This window comes from Chanos chanos, chromosome 2 (assembly GCF_902362185.1).
Source record: "Chanos chanos chromosome 2, fChaCha1.1, whole genome shotgun sequence".
Classification (NCBI taxonomy): Eukaryota; Metazoa; Chordata; class Actinopteri; order Gonorynchiformes; family Chanidae; genus Chanos; species Chanos chanos.
The window spans coordinates 42,730,266-42,745,800 of record NC_044496.1 but is presented as its reverse complement, the minus strand read 5'-3'; the positions used below and the strand labels follow the sequence as shown (position 1 = coordinate 42,745,800).

General features: G+C 38.7%; 2 protein-coding genes across 2 annotated transcripts; one reads left to right on the top strand and one right to left on the bottom strand.

The window, feature by feature from the left end:
* Positions 1-726: 726 nt before the first annotated feature.
* On the bottom strand, positions 727-6,649 carry hdac3 (histone deacetylase 3). The gene is made up of 15 exons (XM_030794273.1): positions 6,494-6,649; positions 5,687-5,769; positions 5,434-5,576; positions 5,228-5,309; positions 4,856-4,912; positions 4,586-4,641; positions 4,013-4,146; positions 3,706-3,786; positions 3,481-3,554; positions 3,330-3,394; positions 3,117-3,206; positions 2,589-2,647; positions 2,225-2,304; positions 1,960-2,117; positions 727-1,614 (listed from the first exon to the last, which is right to left on the bottom strand). Exons 1-15 carry the CDS (start codon positions 6,549-6,551, stop codon positions 1,545-1,547), a joined length of 1,290 nt encoding a protein of 429 aa, XP_030650133.1. The 5' UTR covers positions 6,552-6,649; the 3' UTR covers positions 727-1,544.
* A 1,197-nt stretch (positions 6,650-7,846) lies between these two features.
* rell2 (RELT like 2) lies at positions 7,847-14,638 on the top strand. Its single transcript, XM_030765952.1, has 6 exons — positions 7,847-7,918; positions 10,446-10,673; positions 10,930-10,992; positions 11,147-11,210; positions 12,924-13,103; positions 13,296-14,638. Exons 2-6 carry the CDS (start codon positions 10,478-10,480, stop codon positions 14,062-14,064), a joined length of 1,272 nt encoding a protein of 423 aa, XP_030621812.1. The 5' UTR covers positions 7,847-7,918; positions 10,446-10,477; the 3' UTR covers positions 14,065-14,638.
* Positions 14,639-15,535: the final 897 nt, after the last annotated feature.

Here is a 15,535-nt window from a genome sequence, read left to right as displayed (position 1 = left end):
ATTTTTTTTTTTTATTATCACAAAACAGCAACCCAAAGCAGAAGTGCAACATTGTGACATACCATCTGATACCAGTTCTGAAAGTGCACAGAGGAAAAAGCAAGGAAAAGACAAGATTTGAATATGATAGTCCATTATCTTCTACACCACAAGGCAACTGCATTATGTGTACATTAGAGATCAATACCAATATCTCAAATGACAATTTACTGACAGGTTGATATGTCCTTGTGTATGAAAAAAATAGGAAGGTCTCAGCCATTCAGATCGCACAATCATTCTTGATAAAGTAACTGCCCTCCCTGTCGCATCTCATCATTTATCTGCCAATACATGATTACGACGAGATTCACTGATCATCCAAAACATTCGAGTCTGTTGAGTTATATGTAATTGCCTCATTTAAGATGGAACACTATTAAGGCTAATGGCTGGGCTTCCACTGTGGAAAAAAACAGTATAATATGGAAATCCAACAGGGAGCTATTTTTTTTGTTTGTTTGGGAACAGTAGGTTTTCTTTAAAACTATAGACTAATACAGGTTGAGATGTATAGGAATACATAAAAAATTCAACATTAAGAAACTTAAATTTCCTGCTAATATTGTGTCAACAGAAAGATTTTACAGAATGCTGAGAAAGGAACCTTTCCTGTGAATTGTCAAATAATGACTCAAAAAACACAAAAACTCCAACAATTATAAATGTATTTAATTTCATATAAAAACAGCATGGTCAATATTGTCATTAGAAATAGACTGAACACAAACATACATTTGTACTTGATACATAAAGCTAGAACTTCAACTGAGCCTGCACCATGGGGGGTGAACACTGGCATTTCATGGCCAACAAAGATCTAAAGTCAAAAAGGGTTTATTTGAAGTGTTAAAATATGTCTGCCACCTTTCAAGATAAATTCTTAAGCTGCGTTTGCTAAGTGGTGCAACCAGAATCTGGTGTTAGAAATACACAAACTTCCCTGCCTGTTATCCTACACACAGGGTACACCCTGGTTTTGAGAATTAAAGGCAAAGTTGCTATTGAAAGTATTTCACCGAGGACCACTCTGAGATTCTTTATATTCATCTCAAACACCACAACCATATTGAAATTTCAGCCTGCAGATAATGGACGGGACGCACGGATCTACAATCACATTTCACTGACAATCCATACTCAGTACATGATTTTGTAGGGGGATCTGGCTTTGGAACCTCCGTTGAGATGAGGCATTGTTTGACCTGTCGACGCAAGACAAGTGCTTGGCAAATAATTACTCATTTAGGGGATGTCCTAAATATTAAAAACTATACATTTACAGTACAAGCAAAACGAACAAAAAACAGAGGATTTAAGTTGGTTGTTGCCCACTAAATACAATGAACTCAAATCCAAATGATCAAGAGAATTCTGAATTTCATTCTGAAGGGTAATGGACTCCTTCCATCTCAGATACCAAAAAGCTGCAAGCAGCTTTCAGAAAATGGTCATCCAGTTTCAAGATGCAACTAGAACAAGGACGCTTTTGGCAGGACTTGCCGTCAAATCTCTACATCACTCTCTTTGTCGTTGTCATGGTCACCATCATAAAATTCATTGGCAGCCTCTGGCCTGTTAAATCACATAGAGCACACTGATGTCAAAGAGGTATTCTTATAAATATTATGTCACATAGTAAGAGACAGCATTCATTCATTCTTCAGCCATTTCTGCCACTAAGTCAGCAAAATTTCTGTTTCTGATTTGTTTACTAAATTTTGGTTTATTTGTCAGGCTATCCTGTGAAACCCTGGCATAAGTCTGAAAGACCTACATTGATACAACCATACTAATAAATATCTAGAAAATCACACAGTGGCATATGTTTCTCAAAATCATCCAAACTGCTTTGTTTTGTATTACAAGTCAGGTAACACAGTACGTCAAACTTCAGTACAGGGCAGTAAAATCTCTGACCTGGAATAGTTGTCCTCAGAGCCTCTTTCGTCAGGGTCAGCCTCATCTGTTCGCTCGTAAGTCAACAAGTCGGAGGGGACGTCGTGGATCTGAACGCTCGGTGCATGATTCAGCATCTTCAAGTTCTCAAACACAGTCTGACGGATCTGCTCCAGATACTGTACCACAGGGCCAGAGGCAGGGAATGAGTGTCCAAATAATGCTAACCAACATTTCCAACTCAAACAAAGCACAAAAAAGCCACTCATGTCAAAATAAGCTTTACCTGTCTGGAGTTTTGGTTCTCTATCCTTGTGCTGACATCTGGGTGAAGTGTGAAATCGGGAGCAAAGTACTCAAAGTATTCTGTGAGAATAAACAGTAGACAAATATTCTACAACTGTATTGAAAAAGCAGATAAAGCTAATAGAATGCTAAAGATGAAAGACACACATAGAAAGGGTATGAGGTTGGAACATCTGCAAAGTATCCAATGCAGAGAAGAAATTTTCAATTCTTCAATGCTATTTATACGACCATAAATGTCTAATTATGACCACTTTTTACTGTTAGTAGTACAACTGCTTGTAGAGCTCTCTGTCAGATGCTATGTTTGTCCATTAGTTTGATACTACCAAGAAAAGACTTACCACTATAGGGCAGCTCATCACTAATGGACTCTTCAACTAGTAAAGATGTCTCATATGTCCTGAAATGAAATAAACATAATCTGTTTGAGGAGACACAGTCTGATAATCAGTCTTACAGTTTTTCATTTATCCCCAGTCATACTAGGAAAAAAAATAAATAAATAACCAGCTAAAAGTAATCAGACACTGTAGTGAAATGGCATTACCACTCACTCACTCCATAAGCCACTTATCCTAATTAGGGTCGCAGGGGGTGCTAGAGACTATCCCAGCATTCATTGGGCAAAAGGTGAGAAAACACCTTGGACAGGTCACCAGTTCATCACAGGGCAGACACACAGACAAACACATTTATGCACTCATTCACACCAAGTGGCAATTTAGTATCTCCAATTCACCTGACCTACATGTCTTTGGACTGTGGGAGGAAACAGGAGCTCCCAGAGGAAACCCACACAGTCATGGGAAGAACACGCAAACTCCATGTTACTATCAATATATTAAAAAATATTTTGATAACCAACGCACCAGCATCTAGCGACATTGCGCACAGTGTAGCCTCCTCCTCCCAACACCAGCAGAGGGATCTTGAAGCTCTTCACAAACTCCACACACTCACTAAAAAAAGGAATTTGTAACCAGTTTGTAAATGAAAACTGCTGTAAGGGTTACGGGATAATGTTTTGGAGTGGATTACCGTAACAAGTTAAATAAACTTTTCTTTTTTTGCCAAGGTCTCACCCATGGCCTCGTATGCTGAGGTTGAAGCATCCCAGTCTATCACAGCCCAGGGAATCTGCTCCACACTGCACAAACACAGCATGAATAAACATCAGGACTTTTGTCACATTACAAGATACCAATATTCACCAAGAAAAAAAAATGTTTTCACCTGAAGAACAATACAGGTTGGCTGATAGAAGTCAACTACTTGTTTGATCACTGGCTGAAACAGTTGCCTGTAGCCTAAGAACACAAACACATGCAGAGATCTTAGTATTTCCCCAAGAGCAACAACTCAGTATAAAACGTGAAAAAGTCTAAAAAAAAAGGTATAATATGACTGGAACTGAGTAGCAATGTAAAAGACATCACAGTCAAGGAAAAAATCACTCACTCTGGTCATCAATTCCATCACGCAATGGCACATTTAGACAGTAATAGCGGCCACTTTCTGCCCCAACTTCATACATGTCACCTGAGAGACAAAGAACACAACACTGCTGAGACAGCCCCCACACCACTCTGAGTTACAGAGTTCTCTGTCACTAAATCCTACCACCAACAGGTCATTTACAAAGGTGCAGTAGGCACAGGATTCAGATGAGCCGGTACTTGAAGATGTAGAAGATAACCTTCTGTAAAAAGCTTTTTATCTGTACTATTATGTGTTAGTCAAATTTTCTTTTGATTATCTTGATTACCTGTTCCAGGGAAAAAGTAGTTCCCGTATTTGTGGAAGGACACAGTCATGACCCGATCTGTGAGATAGAATGCTTCCTGTACTCCATCACCATGGTGAATGTCAATGTCAATATACAGTACCCGTGGATGGTACCTACAAGGTAGATATTGTATCACGAGTCAGCATATGTCCTCTAATTACATATCAATTACGCATCTACAACTACGTATCTGAGAGAGCATGTGTACAAAAGACGCTATGCCTTGGAAAGCTCATCTGAGACAATTCAGCACTCTCCAAATAGCATGAAAAAACTTTTCTTTCTACTCAAAGGGTGAAAGACAAAAAGGAAAACTGTGGATCACACAAGCTAGAAGGCCACATATAAAACAATGTAAAGAACTGGTTTTATACAGTGATTCTTTTTCCAGAAGATGTCCAAACATAATGGATGTTTGGCTGAAAATGGAGATATTATCTCCCTTATATTATGAAGGAGACATCTGGGCTCATTTAATGTGCCAAACACTGATGCACTGAAGAACTACTTCTGCAAGGACAATCTAGATAGATAACAATAATGATTTCTTACTTCAGTAGTTCGAGTATGCTGATGACAATGTCATTCACATAGCAAAATCCAGACGCCTGAAAACAATGCAAGTGAAAAAGATTAAAATATTGCTCACATCAACATTCAAAACAGTAAGACAAATGGAAATGTTTCCCTAGAATCCGGTAAAACTATCATTTATGTGAAATAAATAAAATCATTTAGGCTGTAATAAAAACAAGTACATTATAAAATGTTCAAATACAGATATATCAAATCAACATACAGCGTACGTCATCGGGTACTCACTTCAAATTTCTTGGCATGGTGCAGACCTCCAGCCCAGTTAATAGCAATGTCACAGATCTGAAGTGATGCAGACAAAAGCATAACATGTTAGAAAATAAGCCCCAAACAGAATGGTGCTAAGATGATTTATCAAAATGCATGCAGCAATCATAATACTCTCACAGGAAAACACAGCAGAGTCGGCTTTTTCATTGATAGGGACATTAAGCCGCTCTTCTCTATTTGACCTTTACAGTCTCCTCTGCCACAAGTGTCTGAATATTACCCATATATGATGTCAATGTAGACACACATGATTACGAATATGTGGTAACACTGCATATATTTGGCAACTATGTAAAATGGTACTGAATACAAACCAATAAAGCTTACCTTGTGATTAAGCTGTGTGGCTCCCTGTAAAGACGCCCCAGTGTATCTTGAGCAAAATTCAAACAGACCTGGAAAAACAGGGCTGACATACAAAAAAAAATTGGTTACATAAAGCCCTTAAACCAACTTCATTATATAAAAGTGCCAGACTATTTAACCACTGAGTGTTTTACAGATTACAAATTTAGTGAATGAGAGCTGTTTACCAATCATCTCCTACGTTGAAAGCATTAAGACTCTTGGTAAAGCCCTGCATATTGTTAGGGCTGACTTTTTGCAGAAAGTCAATGTAGTCCTCTGAATGGAATCTACACATATCATGTTGGGATGCCTTGTATGGTTTGAATACCTGCCAATGAATGTATTGTGTAATTAGTTAATTGTGTCTATTGACTTCAAAAATAAAAAACAACATAAAATACATGCCATTGAATTTAAAAAAAAACAGGTATATCATACCATCATCTTTTTATAAAGGCCGTAATGCAAAACAAGGCTGTGCGTGAGAGACAATCTGTGAGGTTTCATTGGATGACCCGCACCTCAAAAGTAAAACAAAGGGAGGACAGACAGCGAGAGAGAGAGAGAGAGAGAGAGAGAGAGAGAGAGAGAGAGAGAGAGAATAAAATGAAACCTCGCATGTAATATATCTTACGATGGCAACACTTCTTGAGTCTAAACTGAAATACATACTGTCGATTCATGTATTGCACGAGTTGTTAATCAGGTCACATTTTTAAGTTACCTCATAATGTCAGCATACTTTCCTGCTCTCTAATTTCTCGTGCATCTTAACAAATGTGGAGGTTAAAACTGAGCAGATGCATGCAGTAGGTGGGTAACCTGACTGAAAATTCACGGAAACTAAGCTTTATTACTAAGCCTGGAAGGAATGCTCCTCGACCATTCGTGATAAACCTGTCTTCTCTCAAAACTGCCTGTGAGAGTGAACGTGCTAGCTAACCAGAGGAGCTTGCTAGACTCTTACATTAAAGACCTAGCTAACCTAATAGCTAACCCGATGTCCCTGCTAACTGCTCTGAAACGTCGTCTGGGTGGATGATATACACTTTGATATATGGTCAAATGTAGCCAATGTGCTGATGATGAGATGGTATTCCATAAATTTGCAAGTGATCGTAGCTGCTTCAAAGATTGAACACCAAGCTAGCATCAAACCTTATAATCTATTTGAAATCAACTAACTTTAGCACTACAACCAGTTAGCTAGCTAGCTAACTGCGTTTTACAAGCTTCACATCTTACCATAATGAAAATTCCCAACATCTGGGTCGTAGAAATATGCCGTTCTGTTCGTCATCATAGCAAAGACTGTAGCTGATTTGATGCAGTTAAAAGATAATTTCACTTCAAGAATATAATTTTTAATGATTTTGCTTCATTCACTAAACCGTCGCCATTGTAAACACGAAATGAGAAATACGTCATCAGTTGGGGACTCGAGAAGCTGCGATGAAGGCGTGGCACATACGCTGTGATGTATATGTCATGAGTACTAGTAATTCCTTGTTGATAAATTGTTTAAAGATCTACAAATTTTCGCAGTTCTGCAGCAAATTTGTTTAACAATAAGGTATTCAATCCACAATCAATATCGGTTATCTCAGTGTGAAAGCAACTGGGGGGATTTTTCTTTCGGAAAATAAGTGGATAAAAATGTTCCCAATAGCACACGACAGTTAATATTAACATTTCTAGGAGTTATTGTATTTTTGGTATCGGAAAATAATTCAACAACTCAGTACAGGCTTATTGTTTAAATTATGGGATTTGGAACTGTGGATGTTTTACGGTTGTAAGTAGTGGGCTACATATGGTTCCATAAGCATTAAAGTTTAAAGATATTATAGATTAATAAAAATATATATATTTGCAGAGATTATTAGGCTACAGAATCGCTATAGAAACACAGACCATCCAAAGTGGAAAATTAAATGTACCCCGACTTTCAGTATACCGCAGTTTAATGATTACGAACTTATAGGTTACACCTTTAAACTCTGTGGTATTCCAGTTCAGGAAAGCTAGGTGGACAGATTATGAACTACATTGCAGAAAAAGATAGGACAAGACATGATTATAAAACTATAACAAGAAATAACATAGACCCAATTTATAGCCTACAGTAGGCCAATATATCAGTGCAAAAGCTTAATAGAATAATAATATAATTTAAAGTTGATATCATGATATAAATCGCGTCAATTTACCATATTAGCGTAAAACTGGCCTCTAGGGCCCTCAAGACTTTCAGAACTGTCATTTCTAAAGGATTAACTAAAGCCTTTAAAGTAAAAGTTCACTGAAGTCCGTGCCGGCGTAATGGGGAATCATAACTACATGGCAGACATGTGGACGCATGCACGCAGTCAGAGAGAGAGAGAGAGAGGGGGGGAGTAGAATGAAACCACACATCCGAAAAATTAAAGCCCTCTGGATCAGATCCCTTAAAAACAAGCCAGTTGTCGCTTACATCCCAAATCATCTTTGTTAATGCATGTGGTTATTTTCCCTTTAAGTGAGTTGCAGGATGCATCATACGGCCTCGGTTGACTTCAGTACAATCCCTGTTTAGGATTCAGAGATCAAGTGCATCTCAGTGGTTCGTCGAGGATCGGAGGAGAGGTTGGGGACACAACTTCCATGGTACAGAAATGTTACGGCAAAAACGTGAGTTGCAGCGAGGTCATTAACTGGCCGTTAAGACAGACGGGTGGTCCGTAGGTCCTGGCAATGTCTGAATTCTCCGTACAATTAAAACAATGCGGTACTGATGCAGGGCTGCGGAGTATATATTGACGTGATGGAATTGCATGATAACTATCGAAGAGTAAGATTTTGCTTTAAGGTTACAGATTAGACGGTTTGGCTGTTTGGTCAATGTGAAGCGCGCATATCGTAAATTTGCAATATTGAAAAATGTCCATCACTAAATCAACTTCCGAATGTACTCGCGCAATTATTTAATTATTTTAGGTGTGGTCGATAGCCTAATATATAAATGTCATTTTGTGCTGGTAAAGTAAATGAAATTAGCCGTGCAATGTACCAATGCTGCAGTGACAGTCAAGGACAGACGTGTCACGTATGGCTGACGCGACCACACTGATGAAAACTTAAGACATCATCAGATTGTTCAATACCGTGTGGTGTTATTACAGCACTGGGCTGGTTATGGCGACCACAGTAATTTTATACTGGTACGCAAGGGTTGGATGTGAACTGATTAAGATGTCAACAAGAGGCTGGTCTTTTCGTAATGTCGATTGTGACTGCGTAGAGACTAGAATATTATTAATTAACTTCATATCATTAAATGATGTAAGCTGGAGTGAACTATGTGTGTGAATTGTCATGGGGATTTGAGCCAGTTCAAAATGAAATATACCAGACTGATTTTTTGAAAATAGAAAATGGTAAGAAATTAAACAAAGCAGAATTCTGGTATGGTTAGCACAATATTTCACATTAATCAGAGCCAGTGAGCTTTGGTAAAATTTCCAGTATATAAAAATGCTGTGCCGAATCGGATTTCCTCGCGTGCTATTCGTCAGGCCACCACCCACCCACCTGAGGAGGTTTAATCCGTCCCGGTGGAGATGGTTTCCAAGGAATATGTAGTGCTGAGCTTGCTGTAAACAGTGAAGGGTGATATTTGGTCAACATTTGAACCATATTTGCGTACAAAAGGTTGCCTATTAGAACGTTAATTATATCAGATGCAGATATTAATTAATTTGGTTACAATGTTCAATCAGATGACCCCTCTGTTCTTAGAAATGTATCTTAAGCCCCTTGCTGGAGTCCTGTGGCTCAGAGTTGGGCTGGAGACTGAATAAGCTTTAGTGATGTGTGGGCTCTGAATGACAGTGACATCAAAGTCAGTGTCTGTGTGTGGTAGGCAACATAATTCTGCTGAGTCATTTGTCAAGACACTCTCTTTAGTTTGATCTCTATACTGAAAGATCAGTGCTCTTTCCTGTTTTTCTTGCGCAGTTTCTCTTTGTTAAAGTATTCGACAGTTTGACAATGCGTAGCTTGCTGACCTCTCAGTATAAGCCGAATACGTGGTCTAAGTATTGTTGCTCCTGTGTTGTACCACAGAAATATCTATTCATTGTTGGTGATACTCATTTTAAGCCTTTGTTGATCACATGTTCATGGCACATGCTTCTGTAGAAAGAATTTCAAATGTTTTTGTAATTAGGCTTTAAAACAACATGATTTATATGTTGTAGGTTAAAATTAGGGTTCTGCAAATTGAAATAGATGTCTTTCATCACAGCAGTAAATTATAACATTAGTCTGACACCTCAGCCATATATCAGTTGGCTTCCTTTGCTGAAGATCAACACAGAAAAAGTCAGTTTAACTAAGAATAAAACCAGGCCAATTATGTCTGTCTCTTCTACATAAACATGATAGCATTCAGGACTGGGAAGAGCAGCTTATTGGAGAGCATGGGAATCAAGCTGTTATTTACTTAAGGGGTCTTGCTGGAGATCACGTTTCCACATCCACTTTTCTCCTCTGGGCTGAAGATACAGGAAATGTAATTGTTCCATCACTGAGACCACAGGGCTGGGAATTTTTCAGAAGTCCACAGGGATAAATTAGCGGTTTGCGTTCATCAGGTTAGACCTTAGCCTTCTGGATTGCATCAGCATACCTTTTATTTAATTGTTTTTGTGCTAATACATATGTCTTATAGGATAGCTGCCGTTGTCAGTAGTTGTTTTTCTGCACTTCCAGAGGTCACTGTTGACATAACACAGAGTTATTTGGAATGTAGAACTATGAGTGTTCCTACGTGACCCAAAGTACAGTTAAATATGGTCAGAGAATAAGCAAAAAAAAACTGTGCAGCAGGCCCACTGTGCGATACGGATGTGGGTTTAGCTAAGGCACCCCAGTGAAAAACAGTACAGGGTGTGTACTGAGCTCTACCCTCCACTTGCCTGTATTGCAAGATAAACCAGGCTGATAGAAAGCAGCGTATACCGTAAGAGCTGGAAGGGAGGGTTATCTCTTTGAGCCAAGACATTCGGAGGGTCTGACAAGGAGGCACTTGCTCATCAACAGGGCGGAAAAGCTTGAGGGTTGACGTCAACCTCAAAGACGTTGCTACCTAAACTCAAGACAAAAGTACGATTACCCCAACTGACGAGTTAAGTTAGTCTCTCTGCTCTCTTCACAGGGTAGTGAAAGAGTGAGAAAGGAGACAAGGGGATGACTGACCAGGAAGTCACTGTGGGGGAGCCCCCTCCCCCATATATGATCTTCATCCTGGTCTTTTTCTTCTTCATCACCGGCCTGTTTGGATTCCTTGTCTGCCACACGCTTAAGAAGAGGGGATACCGCTGTCGAACAGGAGAGCCTGAGGATGACGATGACTGTGAGGACAAACTGGATCCAGAGAATGATGGTGGGTTCCAGAGTTAAAAACTATATCTGAGAAGCAGTAGCTCACAGCTCTACAGAGGGAGAGCCAGAGTTTTAAATCAAAATGTAAACATGTTATCCTCACTGACTGAAGGAATTAGTCAAATTTGGAGACTTTGCATCTTACTCACCAAGCCTATATTGCTGGATAGCTGCATGCATCAGTTTGAAATACTAACTCAACAGGACTAGTTTGCTACAACTCTGTTTCTGTGTCTGTGAATGTATTCGTTTTACAGATGGGTCAGAAGAAAATCAAGACACAGTTGAACAAATTCTGAAATGTATAATTGAGAATGAAGGTAAAATCTTCCCATTAAATATTACCTGCTTCAGAAAATTCATTGAAAATTATTGTTGTTATTGAGATTTTATAGTTATTGTCATCATTACATAATATTTCTGCCACAAAACATAAACATTCAACGTTTTCTTCCTTTGCTTTTATTTTTCTAGCTAATATGGAGGCATTCAAAGAGATGTTAGGAAACCAGAGTGTATGTGAACATCATGATCCAAGGTATAGTTTGGGAGTACACAGCAGCAGCTGTGTAACAGAATTTGTGTACGTAGTTTAGTAAATTAGTAAAAAAAAAAAAATCTTAGTAAACTTAGTATACTTAGTATGCTTAGTAAAAAGTTTGATATTGTAGTAAGTTCTTCAATTAAAAATGTGAAATATTTAGAACACATTTCATTCCAACCTTAAGCTTCTTCGAGCAATAGAAAAGTGATTTTGTGGTTCACCATTAATCTTGCTGGCAAAACTCCAAGGCAGTATTTTCTCACTGGGTGAGTATGCAAGGGCTTTTGTTCTTATCCCAAAGAGGCACTTTTCCCCACAGAACATGATTTTGTGTCTGTAAGGTTCGCTGCCTTATTATCCTCACTTCTGATAGTAACACTCTGAAGGAAAGATGCTGTAATATGTGGATGTATCAGTTCACATATTAGATGTTGTACTGCAGTTTTTCTTTGCTGACCAATGAAAAACAAAACAATAACTGATTTTGTTTTTTATTTAACCTGGGCTTCAGAGTTATAAAGTAAAACCCAAGGAATGCAGTTTATTAAACCCACAGATACAGTGAGAGAGATTTCAAAATTATCACCATGCTCAAATGATTAGTATCAGCATGCTTTGATACAAAAACTGTCTTCATTCTCTGTTTGAGTATTATGACATGTTCATTTTATGGAGAGAATTCCATGAGGTTTTAGGTTTTTTGTTTTATCACACAGGGAGAAGTCCACTTCTGCTTTGCACATACTATCAGCATACAGAGCATGAAGCTGTGACTGTCCTGACTCTTTATTTGTGTATTCCTTCCTTAATGAACTTTCTAGAGGCCTCCATGTTTTAATTCTGTCCTGCCTGTCAGTGATGAGATTCTCCCCCTTTTTTTTTTGCATCTGCAAAAATAAAAATCTTCCTGACAGGTCTTTTGAAAAAGAATGACTATATTTTGATCCTGTACATTATCTGAATTCTGTCCTCTTAAGAAAGACTTTTCCAAAAAAAAAAGTCACCGAACTGCCATAGTGATTTTGAAATGTTCAGTACTATACAACTGCACCCTGAAGAGGCAAACAGCTTTAGTTTCATTTATTTATTTTCGAATGACCAAGTATACAGACAATGCCGGTATAATTCCACATTTGCGACTGAACTGCAGGAACAGAATGATATTTTAAATGCTTGCCTGCCTTGCCCAGAGGTTTTCTGATTTTGTCTTTTTTTCATGACTGTAATAGTTGGTGCTTAAATAACTCATTGGCGGCAAAGCTTTGGCCTAATTCACATTCTACATATGCTTCCTCCACTCTGTAATTGTAGTGACTCCACACAGGATTCAGCCTTGGTGGGAGGTCTCAGGAAGAGGCTGCGCAAGTGACAACTAGATTAATAGATGATGCAAGCGACCGCTGTTTCAGATAGGACACAGCATGCAAGATGACTTGCAAGTCCCATGATTTTCAGTAATTGTCAGTTTAGAGGAAAGGAAAAGATTTCATTTTTAACTCACGCTGACCATTTCCAGTCATAGTACTACTTTAACTCTATCAGGTTTTCACAGTGAAAGAGCCAGCATATTAAAATATTTTTTTTGTTGTAGTTTTTGGTGTCATTTTATATTTAGGTTTGGCCAGTTAGATTACATCACCTTTTGAGGGTTGAAGAATGCTTTTATTAAGAAGTGTCTGAATGCGTCTTTTGTTCTTTTCTGAACAGATTGCTCCGCAAAGAGAGTTTGGGGGGCATTCCCCCTCATCACCACACTGTCCATTCTGGAATTGACCAGAACACTTGCCATCTCTGTGTCCAATCACGCTCCAAGAAAGGCAGGCGTAGGAGTCGTGTTGCTCGAGGCAAAACCAGGGCAGGCGAGCAGACGGTGTTTTCTGTTGGCAGGTGGGATGTCTTAGTGCAGCAAACATATCATACTGTTTTCAGATCAGTTATCCACACAATACATGTGCTATATTCCATGTCTATCAAGAATTAATGACTAGATTGAACTCTCTACAGCATTAATATGCAGATGCAAACCAAGAGGATGTATATTTTACATACAAGTTCCAATGCTTATTATTTGGCCGACAGGTTCAGAGTCACCCACATGGACAAGAAGAACAGTCTTCAGGGGTCCACTAATCTGCCAGTTGCAGAGTCAGCAGACCAATCAGAGCATACAGAACCACTAAACAGTGAGAAAGAGAATGAAGAGAACTCCCAAAAGCCTCGGGAAGGGTACGACATCCGCAACATGTTCAAAGATGTCACTCCGCAGGCAACCAATGGAATGGCCCCAAATGCAACCAAACGTAAGAAGAGTGTCACTCTCCTAGGATTTCGAAGATGCAGTGATCCAATAGGAACTAAGGGGAACTCACAAAAAGTCATTTTTAAGGAGGACGAGGCCTGTGAGACTCATGATCAGCTCCCTGAACCTCCTGAGGAGTCCTTAGCCACAGATGCTACTTGCCCCCCCAAAGAAACTGAGGTAGCTCCAGACATAAAGTCTCCAAAGACGGGGTCACTGAACAAGTTAGAGCTGGTAGAAACGCTTAACTTCCAGACCAGCCCAGACAATAAACAAGCTACCAAAGTGTTTTCAAGGGCCGGATCTCCAGACAGCAAGTTAGACATAGCAGATGTTCGAATAGTCAAGGCCAGCCCAGACAGCGTACGGGAGTTTGCTGTGGTACGTGCAGAGGAGATAGCCGACGTGACCACCACAGCCCCTACAGATGAAGGGAAAGATGACATGGTGGAGATGGAGGACATTAAGGACTGTAGAGTTAGTCAGGAGGAGGATGGTCTCTCTCTAGAAGAAAAGAGAAGGTCAGGGCACAACAAGCACAAATGGTGAAAAGCCCTGTTGGGTTTATTCTAGGGGACTGAAGCTCTATTGTGACACGATGAAACAGCTAGCAATACAAAATAATTGAGTTGCATTAATACTATGCCAGATGATGTTGCTTTCAGTTGTGTATGCCATGAGTGGTGTCATGGTTAATTCAGGACACGATTGTTCAACAGTGATGTCAAAAAGTTGTACTGGCCAAAGTAAGCCATAGCCCCTAACATCCACACATATTCACCTGATGCTTGCATTGACGCTTGCACAGCAGCTAGTCTCAGTGTGCAATAATAGTTGTGGAGAGCCCAAGTGTTTCTGAAAACAACATTCTGAAAACAATGCATGCTGATTGCATTGAGTATATATAAACCAGACTGATCAATTAATAACCAAATACCGCTGAGCTTTATGAATACTGTGGTCAGATTAGTCTACAACACTATTTATGTTTATATTCATATGTATCTGCGATGACACCAAACGTCTTCTGAAACTTTATTGAAATCAGATTAATGCAATCTGAGCAAATGGAATTTCAAGGAAAATAGACTGGGCCAAATCCAAAAGCAAAATATTGAGCTCCAATTGCAATCAAATGTTCCTTTGCATGACAGCATATGGAATCAGTCATTTAAATTAATAACATGTCCTTCGACATGAAAAAAGCTTTTTATTAAAAAAAACTATTTACAGTGCTGTTCCATGATGTTAATGAAGTACTTAATACTTTTTTAGTATTTAGAGACTTAGTACATGAATCACAATACAATATTGGAAAATTAAGTTCATCTAAAATGTTAAATCTTTGGCTAACAACATACTAGTCATAAATATATCCAAAACATTTAAACATAATAGCGCTAAATCTAAATTAATACATATATCATAGACGTGGCCAGATATTTGCCAAAAATGACATTTGTCCCCAGTTTTCTTTTTTGTTTTACAACCACTTTCTCTAAACAGACTGCAAATTACTGCTGTCTGAAGTACAAAATCACAAACTGAGAATATTTCCTGATTGCTTGTCACAGGATATAGTCTGATCACAAGCAGCATCTGTAAACCTTTGGCAAATAATCATGACAAGGCAGAAAGGTTATTACTGTGATATGTTATAAATATAAACTACCGTCCTGACTCATTTTGTGAAATATATGGAATGCATTTCTCAGTCATTCTTGGCTCAAGTCTTTTAGTGCTGTATGTCCACATTTCTACACATTACGGGGCTCAAAAAAGTGCTTTCATAGTTAATGTGGCCCAGGAGAAACAGCCAGTATAACTGTTCAAAGGACTAAGCATAGTCCCTTCACTGTGGATCTTTCTATATATAAATACACATACATACAGCTTATAAGAGGATAAATTTCAATATTTCTTGTAAAACATCAAAATTCATTTATTAAATGTTGCAGATGAGTTCCATCTTTAATGATGTATATGACAGTCGAAAATTTAGGAGAATTTCATGATATCA

What these genes read in the sequence shown, in the direction of transcription:
- hdac3 (XM_030794273.1), bottom strand. Translation starts at nt 6,551, where the DNA reads ATGATGACGAACAGAACGGCATATTTCTACGACCCAGATGTTGGGAAT. An exon ending in TTCAACGTAGGAGATGATTG is followed by an intron (nt 5,310 to 5,433) that starts GTAAACAGCTCT and finishes TTTGTATGTCAG; the next exon opens with CCCTGTTTTTCCAGGTCTGT. An exon ending in TCTGAGGACAACTATTCCAG is followed by an intron (nt 1,615 to 1,959) that starts GTCAGAGATTTT and finishes GTGATTTAACAG; the next exon opens with GCCAGAGGCTGCCAATGAAT.
- rell2 (XM_030765952.1), top strand. Translation starts at nt 10,478, where the DNA reads ATGACTGACCAGGAAGTCACTGTGGGGGAGCCCCCTCCCCCATATATG. An exon ending in ACTGGATCCAGAGAATGATG is followed by an intron (nt 10,674 to 10,929) that starts GTGGGTTCCAGA and finishes TTCGTTTTACAG; the next exon opens with ATGGGTCAGAAGAAAATCAA. An exon ending in ACGGTGTTTTCTGTTGGCAG is followed by an intron (nt 13,104 to 13,295) that starts GTGGGATGTCTT and finishes TTTGGCCGACAG; the next exon opens with GTTCAGAGTCACCCACATGG.